The 13,188-nt window shown below is 48.5% G+C and overlaps 1 protein-coding gene across 8 annotated transcripts in view; it reads left to right on the forward strand.

Moving 5' to 3' along the window:
* Positions 1 to 13,188, forward strand: part of GRAMD1A (GRAM domain containing 1A) — a 51,223-nt gene that overhangs the window by 20,271 nt on the left and 17,764 nt on the right. For 6 of the 8 annotated variants that reach the window (XM_053398287.1, XM_053398290.1, XM_053398291.1 and 3 more), the window contains exons 3-9: positions 30 to 50; positions 5,087 to 5,171; positions 7,730 to 7,833; positions 7,946 to 8,041; positions 10,490 to 10,570; positions 10,907 to 11,022; positions 12,063 to 12,216. In XM_053398287.1, the coding sequence (XP_053254262.1) occupies positions 30 to 50; positions 5,087 to 5,171; positions 7,730 to 7,833; positions 7,946 to 8,041; positions 10,490 to 10,570; positions 10,907 to 11,022; positions 12,063 to 12,216 (657 nt within the window). Of the gene's footprint in view, positions 1 to 29; positions 51 to 2,516; positions 3,048 to 3,072; positions 3,739 to 5,086; positions 5,172 to 7,729; positions 7,834 to 7,945; positions 8,042 to 10,489; positions 10,571 to 10,906; positions 11,023 to 12,062; positions 12,217 to 13,188 lie in introns of those variants that run through there. The other 2 variants (XM_053398292.1, XM_053398293.1) reach the window with 2 other exon arrangements.

Consider the following 13,188-nt stretch of genomic DNA (forward strand, 5'->3'; position numbering starts at 1 on the left):
TCTCTCTCTCTCTTTTTTCTTTCTTTCAGAAAATGCAGAGCTGGTACAGTGTAAGTTATTATTTTTGTTCTTCCATTGGGGTGTACACAAGAATAGAACGCCTCCAGCTTTGGGCCATTAAGAAGCTATTAAAAGTGCACAGCAATATTGCCAACGTATGAAAAGGCAGGCCCTTCTGGTATCCATCCAAAAAGAGAGAGCTGGAAAGGGCATGCATCTCAGTTCACGGCCTTCATGCCACTTACAAGTTATTTGTGACTAAAGCTGCGCTCACACTGTAATTTTAAGACACGACTTCCTCCTAAGAATCCTGGGAACGGGAGTTTACCCCTCAGAGAGCTGCAATTCCCAGCACCCTTAACCCAGCAACAGTTCCCAGGGTCCTTTGAGGGAAACTGTGTGCTTTTAAATGTATAGTGTATACCAGGCATAGGCAACCTCAGCCCTCCAGATGTTTTGGGACTACAACTCCCATGATCCCTAGCTAACAGGACCAGTGGTCAGGGATGATGGGAATTGTAGTCCCCAAACATCTGGAGGGCCAAAGTTGCCTATGCCTGGTGTATATGTTTGTAAGGCTGCAACCCTAAACATGGCATTTATTAAGAAGTAAGCCCCACAGCGGGGCCAGCTTCTGAGTGTGTGTGTGCCTCAGGATTGCACTGTTGGAGCCATATTTCCAGAAGTGAATATCAACACAAAAAGTTGTTGAACTTTTTTTTGCTGATTTTCCAACCCCCCCCCCCCGGATGCTAACTCTGTCATTGGAAAGTCCATCTGTATGGCAACCCTAATGAACTTTCTCCCTTGTGCTTGTTTACTGAGAGGTTTGCCCTGTTAAGTTCAATGGAACTTACTCCCTAATATGTGTGATTAGGATTTCAGCCCAAAGCCTTTGGAGTAGTGTGGCCAGCATTTCATGGGTTTGCTTTCATGGTTTTACTTCCTCCCCCCCCCCCCCATTACTGTTTTTAAAGTATATTTAAAAACCACCAGCTCATCAAAAAAGATAAAAATCAAAGCATTGTACAATAAGATAATTGAAACGTCGTAAATCTGCAATTACAAAATCATAGAACACTGTACACATGGATCAGTACTGAGTTACATTAATCCTATGAAAAGTCCTTGGCGATACAAATACATTTCCAGTTGGTGATGAAATATCCGGATGGCAAGTGCTTGGTTTCAATAGGAACAGTGTTCTCGATCCCTGGTGTCACTGCGCCAAAAGCCTTGGTTCACAAAGAAACTCTACGAATACTAAGTCATATTAAGTAAATATTACCGTTAAGTAATATTTACTTAACGATGATTGTAGTTCCTTGTCTTATGAAACTTTTACGGCCACTCTAAATGTGACACCGTTCACACAAATAGCAATCGAAAGATTGTTTTTTTTAAAGTGTAAATAATAAGCATTGCATTGGTGGTGGTGGTGGGGAGAGGAATCTAGATTTGGGACCCCGGTGGGCAGTGTTGCAGTGAGGTTATTAAATTAGGTCCTAGCTGCCCCATATCATAAGCCATCCCTGTTGGATGTCTGCCCTAAAGCCCTGCCCTTTTGTGCCCTGTTGTGGTTCCCATCTGAATCAGCACCTTGCATCCCTTCATCCCTGGAGCTCAAGGCAGTGCATGCAGTCTTTCCTCCCCCTTCCATTTATATCCTGTCAACAACCCTGTGAGGTTGGTAGGCAGAGAGGTTGCTGTGACTGGCTCAAAATTCGCCCTGTGGCCCTTCATGGCTGAGTGGGGTTTCGAACCTGAGGGAGGGAGAGGATAGCCTGGAACCTAAAAGGCAGTGTAGGAAATAAATCAGCGCTTTAAACTGGGAGTCTATTTACGGTATATTCCCAAGCCATGTTTTAATCACGATGAGCACTTTTTCATAGACCGCAGGCATGGGAATAATCTGAGTATGTAAACAAACAAATGCTCCTTGCAGTTGGAAAACTAGCACAGCAGGGAAGAGGACTGGCTTAGAACCTTTCTGTACCATCGATATGGTAGATTTCTAGCTGTGGCATATTCCTCCCCCACTCAAATGTAGGGACATTAAAATGTGAGGTGTGCAAATGTACCCCTGCCTGCAGTGGTACAGCCCACTCCCCATTCTGCTCCATGAGCAGATCTGGCTAGTCTCATTGAATGAAATGCACAAGCATTTGAGGGGTGGCAAAGGGGAGGGGCAGTGCTTTTTTCTGGGGGGGACACGCATACCCCTAAACATTTTGTGAATCTAAGTTTGGCCTCATTGAGGGGCAGTGTTTCAATAAGTAGGAAAATGAGAGTACCCCTAAACATTTTTTTAAAGAAAAAAAAGCACTGGGGAGGGGCATGGCTGGTGGTGGGGAACAAGGTTTAGCTAGACAAGACTGCAAGATGGGGCAATCTTATTTCTTATTCCTCCTTCCCCCAGTCTTATAGGTAAGTTGCTTCTGCCCTGTTTTGGCAGCAAGCGTAGAACAAAGAGCAGCGGATGTGGAGGGCATGGCCAGGGAATCACAGGATCCTAGAGTTGGAAGGGATCCTGCGGGTCATCTAGTCTAACCCCCTGCAATGCAGGAATATGCCGCTGCCCCATACGCGGATCGAACCCTTTTTGCCATTGCCGCTGCCGAGTTTCGCACCTAATCTTTTAATCGGCGTCTTATTTTTTTCTTATCACTCTTCCTACTTCTTTGGGTAAGCTGCCCTGGGAACCTTTCTAGGGGGCGAGATGAAAAAAAAATCCTTCGAGCGAAGAAGGCAGGCTCAGCCTCGGAATCTTGTTTTCAGTACCAAACCGACGGGAATCTAGTAATACATAGGGAAAGACCAAGACGGTGTCTCTGCGCACGTGCAGAGCGCGATTCCCTCGCCGCTGAGTTTCATCTCTCGGTGTGTTTTGCAAGGGCTTCCGGAAGAGGAATTCTTCAGAAGTGAAGCGGTGCGCCGGGTTGAGGCGGGCCGGCGGAGGTCGCCTCCCCTTCGCCGGGGGGCAGAGTCCCCCACGTGGGCAGGAGATGGTTAACTGCAGCCTGACACCCAGCCCCCTTTTGTTTCCTGTAAGTGACACCCAGGCGCCCGCAGCCAATGGCTGGGCGGTGTAACAGGAGCTGCGGAGCTGTCCCTGGGGGAGGCCTCTCCGCGTCTTCGATGGGCTCCAGAAACTTTCCTCCGCCGCCCTCCTTTCACTCTCCCCAGCTCCTCTGCGCCCCCACTTTTACTTCCTCCCCGGCCCTTCTGCATATCCTCCCCTTCGGGATCCGACCCCTGCGAAAAAGGAAGCACGCCCCGATCTCCTCCCGAGCACTTTCCATGACCCTCGGGGCGCCTGCGAGAACCCCACCCCCCTTGCCCCAGCCTGCTCCCTCCCTCTCTCCGATCTTCCTCTTTTGTGCTTCTGCTGTTTTAACCCCATCCTTCCGCTGACACTTTGCCAGCCGCGCTCCCCGCTCTCCCCCCCCCATTCCACTGTCAGCCCCGTTCTTGACCCATCCACCCCCGCTTTCTGTGCTGATGATATCGCACCAATCCTGCACCTTGCCTTCTTGCTGGCGCGCTGCCCTTTCTCCACCCCGCGCTGCAACCTGTCCATTCTTGTGCCAGTGCGTTTGCTGAATTTTCTGAATCTAGCGCTGCTGCTGTCTTCCTTTGCGTGCGCCCACCCACCCTGCAACCCACGCTGATGCTGCTTGGAAACCTCCTTTGCCTGCTGCCCTTGCTCCCTGGGTTAAGACGCTCCCTCTGGACAGAGTAAGTGAGATGCCTCGCTCTTCCTACTTCTCTTGACTTTTGCTTAGCACCCCACCACCTCCCTCCTTCCTCGGTTCTGCTTCTTTACCTCCAGAGTGCGTGTAGTCGAACTACTACACCACACTGGGTCTATGTACACAGCTTAAAATGCAGCCTGGTCTTGCCTTGCTCCTCTCTCTTCCTTCTACTACATCAACAGCTTGGCTTGGCTGCAGTGCATTGCATTTCCTTTCTGAAGCTCTTCTGTAAGCTCTGGGGCCCTTTGTCCATCCCCTGAGGTTATCAGTTGCCACCCCCACCCAGACCCTCCACTCCAACCAGCAGGTCTCTGCAGCCTCAGATAGCAAGGCTGTGTACACACTCCTGTTTACTCTGCATCTAGTGTACTCCCACCCCAGGTTTGGGAAGTGGTGTGTGCATGAGGTTAGCCACAAGCCTTATCTATCCACCCCCCCTTGTTTCTTACGAAATACTGCATTTTGATCCATTCACCCCCTCCCCCAAACCAGCTTTGATCCAAACTGAGGAAAATAATGACCTCCGCTGTGTTTTAAGCCGCTAATTACACAGCCCCAGTGTGGTTTAGTAGTTAAGAGTGCTGGACTTAAAATAGAGGAAAGAGCCAGGTTGAAATCCTCACTCAGCTGTGAGCCACAGGCGGGTGGCCTTGAGCCATCTAATCTCACAACGTAACCTACCTCACAGGGTTGTTAGAATAAAATGGGGAGGCCTGTGTATACTGTTTGCAGCTCCTTGTAGGAAGAGTGGCATTCTTTTTTTAAGGTGGTGATGGTGGGGGTGGTTATAATACCCCGCCCATCTAGCTGGGTTTCCCCAGCCACTCTGGGCAGCTTAAAGCACATATTTAAAACCAGTAAAATGTCAAATATTAAAAACTTCCTCATACAGGGCTTCATCCAGATGTCTTCTAAAAGTTATGTAGTTCTTTATCTCCTTGACATCTGATGGGAGGGCGTTCCACAGGGCGGGCGCCACCACCGAGAAGACCCTGTGCCTGGTTCCCTGTAACCTCACTTCTCGCAGTGAGGGAACTCCCAGAAGGCCCTCGGAGCTGGACCTCAGTGAATGATGGGGATGGAGATGCTCCTTTGTGTATACTGGGCTGAGGCCGTTGATGGGAAAATAAAAGTCATCCCAGTTGCTCTCTTATCCCATGCCATAGGATGGCCCTGCTCAACCAATAGCTCCTGCCTCCAGCTCTCTGCATGGTGCTGGAAGTGGGCATAGATAGTTTTCTTCTGAGCTGGGTGCCTCTTGGGCCGAGGGTCCCGTGGGAGGGACAGGAAGGGAACGCTTCCATCCTGAAGGGCCTGGTTGTCTTTGGCAGATGCTGAGCCCCACGTACAAGCAGCGCAACGAGGATTTTCGCAGGATCTTCAAGGGACTGCCTGAAACGGAGCGGCTTCTTGTAGGTGAGAGACAGGAGGAGAAGGGCGGTGCAGGGAGGCTATGCCAAACGGTGGAATCCAAAGTAGGTGGTGAATGAGGTGTCTCAGCAGGCCTACATGTGATGGTTGATAGTGTGGAGCTGGGGTGGGGAGCCTGTGGTGGCCCTCCAGGTGTTGTTGGACTCCAACTCCCATCAGCCCCCATGGGGCCAAGGAAGATGGAAGGACAGCAACTTCTTGAGGGCTTCCACAAACTCTGTCTTTGCTGCAGTAGATGATAGAGGAGATCAGAGTTGGTGACAGCCACAGCATGCATTTAAAGCACATGACAGTCCCCAGTACCCTTAACAAACAGCAGTTCCCAGGCTTCTCTGGGGGGAAGCAACATGCTTTAAATGCATGATGAGACCAAAGACTTATTTGAGAACTGGTTTGATGCTTCTCTGTGCAGAGTTACGATTTCTGGAGAATTTGAAAGCACAGGGAGGGCAAAATCCATTTGTCCCATTGTGTGCAAGGGAGGGGAGATAAATGGTTTTGTTGTTGTTGTTTTTAAGTGCAAATTGAAATATCTTTCTCCCTTGCAATATTATTACCTGACTGGCATTTTTAAAAGATTGTGCAAAGATTGTGCGCTTCAATTCTCTTTGCCCAGAACCAGGGTGCAAACTTAAGCATGCCTGACATAATGCACATTCAAAGGCAGTTAGTCTCTGAAGGCTCTAGCCTTTGGCTGTGTGAGAGAGATCATTTTGTAGAATGTGTTCTTTTCTAATTTCGTATTTGTCATGATTAGGATGCGAGAGAGGTTTCCTTGCAGTTTCTTGCATTTTAGGTTCTCTTGTCTTTCCTGTCCATCCTTTAAGTTCTCCTGGCTGAGGATTCCACTCCTGTCAAAATGTATAAAGGAATTATAGTTGGAATTTAGATTAGCCCCTACCCTCCCCGTCTGTAAGTATAGATCCAATTGGCCCCGTTCACAGGTTGGAAGAGAAATTCATTGTGACACCCCCGCTTTATTCACAGCCTGATCTCTCCTACATATCTTTTTTCTGCACTAGCAGGCTTGCTGATTCCTATTTCTGGACACCTCATAAATTGCCTCTTTGTGCCAATCAGCACAAAAAAGCTTACAAATGAGCTGAGTGCCAGTTTAATGGTCTAGAGTAGACTTGCTCCCCAAGACACCGGAGAACTGTAGTTTGATGAAGATGCTGGGAGTTGTGTGTGTGTGTGTTTAAATGCAACCCTTAGCCTAATTTCATGTGGGTATCAAGAAAGGGGGAAATGGGGAAAAGGAGAGAGGCTGGGAAAATGGGATCTCTCTCTCTCTCTCTCTCTCACACACACACACGAAGGGAGGTGGCATAAGGAAAGGGAAAGGGGAGTGATGGAGAGAACGAGAAAGGGGTTGCAGAAGGAGAAAAGGGGTGTCCCACCCAGTTTTTGCTCTAGTCGTCCTAACCGCTGCCAGCACATGGCTCCCAGCACATTACCCCTGAGGAAATGTGGCCCTTGGCAGAAAGAAAGTTCCCCACTCCTAGGTTAGAGAGTCCTTCACAAAACTGTTGTCCTTTATCCACAGAACAATGGAACAACTATTAAATCAGTTAAAGCCTCTGGTTTTGAAGTGTCCTGTTTAGTCACCTGCAACCATTCTGATGTCCTGTCTCTAGAATAAGTGCTTTAAAGGACTGACTGCTCCCGTATCAACCTGCCAGTAAATGGAGGTCACCTGCCCACGCGCTCCTCTGGGTGCGCCAACGTCAGATGTGAGGCAGGGGAGTGACCACAGAGAGGGCGTTTCTGGCTGCTGAACCTCAAATGGGGAGCTCCCTTTGAAATGAGGCGATGCCTTCTTTGTTATTGTTTAGGCACCAGTTTTTTTTCTTCACCTAGACTTTTTAGAGACGTGGGCTGTTTTTAACCAAGCTTTGCACCTGCTTTGTTACTGCAGCTTTAGTCGCTGTGTTGCTGTGTTTTTATGTGATTGCAACCTACCCCAAAAGAAAACAGTAAGGCTGAGCAATATATTTTGGAAAATGAAATGAAAACAGAGCAGCAAAAGATGAGTGGCAGCGTAAACTGCCGGGATACGCGGAATTAACTGGTATGACTGACATAATAAGAAACTGAGATGATAAAAGGTTCAAGGAGGATTGGCCATTAGACCATATGAAAAACCATTGTAGTAAGATAATTAACCTATCAGGGTGAGAATAACTCAGTTATATCATGAGATAAGGAGAGGGAGAGAGAGAAAACTGAGAAGAACAAGAAGACGTGGATAGGTGGGGAATAGATAGGAAACCATGGAAAGAGGGAAGTGTATTAAAAGATGTACTCTTATTATTTCTTTTTGAATGTAATAGTTTATGTATAAATGCTGAATTGTAACAGAAAAGCAAATAAAAAATAAAAACAGAGCAGCCTTGGGTCGGTGCCCAGCAGCTGTGGCCTTCACCCCCCTTATCAACAGGATTGGTCTCCCCACAAGCCTGCTGCTGCTCCCCCAATCCCCCCCGACTCTGCCTTGAACCCAAACACTTGCTCTCAGCAGCTGACGTCTCCCCTCTCCTCAGATTACTCCTGTGCGCTGCAGCGTGACATCTTGCTTCAAGGGCGGCTTTACCTATCGGAGAACTGGATCTGCTTCTACAGCAACATCTTCCGATGGGAGACCACGGTGAGTGCCTTGGCGAGGTAGCCTGGGGGGAGATGGGTCAGGTACGCAGGCGAGCCCCTTTGCCTTCCCCCCTCCTGCCGCTGATCCCTGTTGTGTTGCTCATCCGCAACAGATCTCCATCCAGCTGAAGGAGGTGAAATGCATCAGGAAGGAGAAGACGGCCAAGCTGATCCCCAACGCGATTCAGATCTGCACAGAAACCGAGAAGGTGAGCCAGGGGTGTGTTTGTGTGCTTTGGGCTGAGTCCCGTGTTATGCACATTCCAGATCTGGACTGGGGAACCTGTGGCTCTCCAGGTGCCTAGAACATAAAAGGAGGCACCTGCTGGATCAGGCCAAAGATCTTTCGAGTCTCCAACAGTGGCCAACGGGAAAGGACCAGTGGCCAATTCTGGTGAAGCAGCTGGGATTCTTGCAAATAATTCTAGGCTAGGTAGGCCTTGGTGTGATCGAGCTGGGCATTTCTAGTGATCTTCGGACGAAGGGCGGTGTAGACATTTAGCAGACAATAATAATTTCTAAAATTCTTAAGCCAAGAATGCAGTTCTCTAGGATCACCGAATACAGATTTCTTGGGTTGCAACTGTTTGTAGATCTTCAGCGTACGTTCTTGCTTTGTAAACGTTATGACACGCTGTTACATTATTTATTTAAATAGTCACAGGCCATGCTTCCACTAAAATACAGTGAGGTGGTATGCGGCATGCAAAATTGAAATAAGACCTCCATCTCCACACGCTCACCCTGCAGGTCAACTTTGACTGGTGGGCGGAGCCACCTACCTATCAGTCGCTCGGCATCACCGTGACATCAGATGGTGAACATTGTGGTAGCACCATCTGCCTGTCAGTGTTTGCCCATGGGGCTGTTTGCCGGCCAGCCAATCCAATAATATTTCCCCCCTGCTATTTCTGAAGATGCCAGGGACCTTCTGTATCCAAAGCTTGCACTTTCCCACTGAGCTGTGTTCCCACCTGGTAAGACGGAAGGTGGCTCACCCCTGTGCCAGCTGATATTCTGCTCCCTGTGTGATAGTTGCAGCTTGCTTTGCACAGTTCCGGTCATGGTGCCCTTCCCAACATTACTGAGTTTCCAATGGTCGTTTTGAAGCTGTGCATGAGTGCACGTGTGCATGAGGAAAACCTGGTGTCTGGAGCTGTGAAGGGGAGCTGTTAGGAAGTGCCTTGCCCTCAGCTTCCTCTTCCTCCTCCTCCTCCTCTGACCTGCCTCCCTAAGGGCTTGGACTTTTGTTCTCAGTGTGAATCTCATGCCAGTGGATATGATCCTAATCGCATCTGTGTGCTCCGCTTCCTGCTAACCTTTATGCCCCAGCAAACATAGAAGCGCAACGGCACAGGACGTGAGAGATGAGCCTTGTTGCCTCCTCCTGTTCAAAACAAGCTTGCAGCTTGGGGCAAAGATGCACGAGTGAGCTTTGCCCTAGGCCTCACCTCCAGCCCACAGTTTGCACCCTGACCCAACAGTTCCCGTCCTCCTCACCCCACCCTTCAGCTAAAGTTTTATCAGTGTCTGGACAGGCTGTGCTCCGCAGAGATTAATCTCTGCAGAGTGTGCAGCCTTTTATTTTCCTAGGCATCTCCTATGTCCCTTGCTTCTGATACGTTATCTCAGCTAGAGGGGCAATGCCCCGCAAAAGCAAAAGGGAAAAGAACATCGGGTGACTCTCGGGTGTGCCTCTGGAACAGTTCATGTGAGCTAGTTGCCTCTTAGTAGCATTTACCGTATTTTTTGCTCTATAACACGCACCCGACCATAACACACACATAGTTTTTAGAGGAGGAAAATCCGTAGGCATGCCACCCGTAGGCATTCCCTCCATAACACGCACAGACATTTCCCCTTACTTTCTAGGAGGAAAAAAGTGAGTGTTATGGTGCAAAAAAATACGGTAATTGCTTTTGTTGTACTTAACAGTAGAATCATAGAATCTTAGAGCTGGAAGGGACCCCCAAGATCACCTGGTCCAACCCTCTGCAATGCAGGAATCTTTACTAAAGCATTACTGACAGATAGTCATTCAACCTCTGCATAAAAACCTCCAAGGCAGGAGAGTCCACCACCTTCTGCAGGAAGTCTCGTTCATTTCATGCGCTCTGTGGATCTCAGGATTCTAACTGACCTTATCAGCTGTTGATAGACAGCTATCAGGATGTAGTCATTGCAGGCAATTAGTCCAGAGCACAAGTGTGGCTAGTAAGAGGGTGAACTTTGATAATGGCATTGAGACAAAGACATGAGCTGGCTGGCCAGATCCTGGGATCCCTGATCCCTGGTGGGTCATTTTGGCAGGTGAATGGACCCCCATAACCTGTCTGATCAAATGGTATCACGTTGATTCATTTGCCCCCCCCCCATGTCGCATGGCAAGCAGTATTGCAAAGGAAAATCCAAGCAAAGCATGTCACCTCTCCAGCCGGGAGAGCGCGCGCAGGGCTAAAGCAGCCCCCCGCGACCCTCTCCCGGCTGGAGAGGTGACGCGCGCCTATGGCAGGAGCCTCCATAGGCGCGCGTCACCTCTCCAAGCGGGAGAGTGCGGCGGGGCTAAAGCAGCTATGAATTCTACCTGTAGGTAGAAGCTTGGTCCCACTGATCTTGGGGCACTGATCTCAGGCTCTCTTTTCACTTGCCATTCCCAGCATTTCTTCACCTCATTCGGGGCCCGTGACCGCTGCTTCATGCTGATCTTCCGCCTCTGGCAGAATACGCTCCTGGATAAGGTAAGAATGGACCCATTGCTCCTGCAGAAACAACCTAGGATACGGCAGCTTGAAGCTCAGTCCTTGCTATATTTCAGCACTGGAGTTCCAGATCTTGCCATTTTTTTTTTAATTTATGTCTCTGTCTCTGTGTCTGTGTGAGTGAAGCCGCTGCCCAGTTTCTGAAAATAGGAACCAGATGTTTAATGTTGGGTTCTAGACTGTATGGGGGTGGTATGTGTTGCATGTATCTGTGTCAGGACTAAACAGATAAGCCTGGACTGATTTTGCCCTGTTCATCCAAGCGCTTCAACTGCAGTCCTTTTTCTCTTTTCTAATGCTGTGCTCTCCTCCCAGACGTTGTCCCCTCAAGAGCTCTGGCACATTGTCCACCAATGCTATGGCTCTGAACTCGGCCTCACCAGTGAGGATGATGATTACGTCTCTCCCATCGATGAGATCAACGGTTTGGGGTGAGTGTACACTGCCCTGCAGACACCATAATGTGTCCCCACCCTGACTGCATTGTAACTATAAGGATGCCAGGGGAGATAGTATAAAATACAAGGTTACAGTCTACTGAGTCAGGCTAATGGGTGCACCAAGCCCAGTGCTGGCTGCACAGATTGGCAGCACCTCTTCAAAGTCTCAGGTGAGGATCCTTCTCCTAGTTCTTGTTTGCTCCAAGCCTCTTACCTGGGGGTGCTTGTGCAGCAGATTTGTCTCATCCCCCTTCCAAGAGGCCCTACCAAATTTGAATCAAGGTGTGGTCCAAGCGTTGCCCACATTCTCACTTGTAAGAGAAAGTCTCTTTCCTCTCTCCCAAGAAAATAATAATAATAATAATAATAATATTTTATTTATATCCCGCCCTCCCCAGCTGAAGCTGGGCTCAGAGCGGCTAACAACAATAAAATAATACAACATTCTAAAATCATTTCATTATAAAATCAGTTCAAATCAAATTAATGGCATCCATTGGGCTAGAGTTCTGTGAGGATTGCCAAAGGCTGTGCCCTGGCCAAAGGCCTGGTGGAACAGCTCTGTCTTGCAGGCCCTGCGGAAAGATGTCAAGTCCCGCAGGGCCCTAGTGTCTTGTGACAGAGCGTTCCACCAGATTGGAGCCACAGCCGAAAAATATGTGCACAGGAGAGAGAGAGCATTTACACACCATTAATGTAGAGGCCAGGAACCTGTGGCCCTCCAGGCTTTGCCGGACTGCCACTCCCTTCAGTAGAATAGATTGCAGTCTGTGTTTGTGTGTGGTGTTCCCAACAGTTCCTCCAGTTTGCAAATGTGCCCATAGGCCCAAAAAAGTTGGCGAGCCTGGGCTCAGGAATGCTGAGTCAGCCCCACCCAGTGACTGAAGTTGCCACGAAGTTGATTGTGGATATGGGTGGGGGCCCTTGTGCATTCTGACTCCTTTTTGAGGCCAGCCTTTCTCGCCCAGGGCTTCTTTTTGAACCCTCCCTCCTTCTTGTCTCTACATTTCCCTGGCTCTTCTTTCCAACAGAAGCCCCAAAGAGACTGGGGATGTCATTGACCTGAGCGACTTGACTTCCCGCTGCAGCACGGACCTCAAGCTGGACACCAGCCCCCTCATGGACAAAAGGGATGCCAGTCAGAGCATCAACTCGCTGGCCAGCAGTAGTGACGGGACCACCTCGGTGAGGATGGCAGGGTTCAGATATGGGGGCTTTGGAAGTCTGTATGAGTCACCATTTGAATGTCTCTCCCTGTAGCTTTTTGCCAAAATCTGCTCTCTGTCATTCTGGAATCTTCCCCCAGAATGCTCTGCAACATGCAGGGGTTCTGCTGTAGCCCAAGCAACAAAGGAATGGTTCCTTGAGGAAACTTGAAATACAAGTAAAGGTGTAGCAAGGGGCAAGTGGAGGACCGTGGAAAGTTTCCTCACTAATTAAAATAAAACATGTCCAGGAAATGAGTGCAAATTAAATCAGATCAAGGGATTTTATCTCACGTAATAAAACCATTCCTTCCCTGCTTGCTGCCAAAACAGATAAATGTTTCAAGATCTGGAGTATTTTTAGAAGTCCAGTTCTGTGAGATTGCTTTTTTCGTGGCCAAAAAGACTCTCTCTCTATATCTGCAATTGTTGTTTAGTCAAGCCCTACAGAGCTGGGAAATGTCCAAGAATAACATCCAGAGGGAGCCCTCAAAACGAAGTTGACATACCTAAACACTTCCTGCTAAAATAGTTTTATGATTTTACTCCCCGATAATGTAAGACGTTTCAGGAAAATGACAGGCTTTTGAACTACTTCAGAACACATTCCCTCCCCTTAAAAGGAAACCGAACGAGGGATCTTGTCTCGAGAATGGCCAGCACTCTGGCTAACTGCAGTTCCTGGGATTCTTTAGCATGAAGCCGTGAGGCTAAGATTGGTTTATGACTGATGTGCTTGTAGTTTAGATATGCTCTGAGCCTGTAAGAAAAAGGGCTCACATGCTACCTAGAGCATGGGCTAGAGTCCATTTTATCAGGTGCTGCAATAAAACTTGTTAGCAGTCATGATAAATATTTAAAAAACAACAGAAACAGAAAAATGATTGTCAGGATTCCACAGGAGATACATGAGTTTTATTAGAGGTAGGGAAGCGGAACTGTTTAGAAATTG

This window comes from Podarcis raffonei, chromosome 8, assembly GCF_027172205.1.
Source record: "Podarcis raffonei isolate rPodRaf1 chromosome 8, rPodRaf1.pri, whole genome shotgun sequence".
NCBI classification, from domain to species: domain Eukaryota; kingdom Metazoa; phylum Chordata; class Lepidosauria; order Squamata; family Lacertidae; genus Podarcis; species Podarcis raffonei.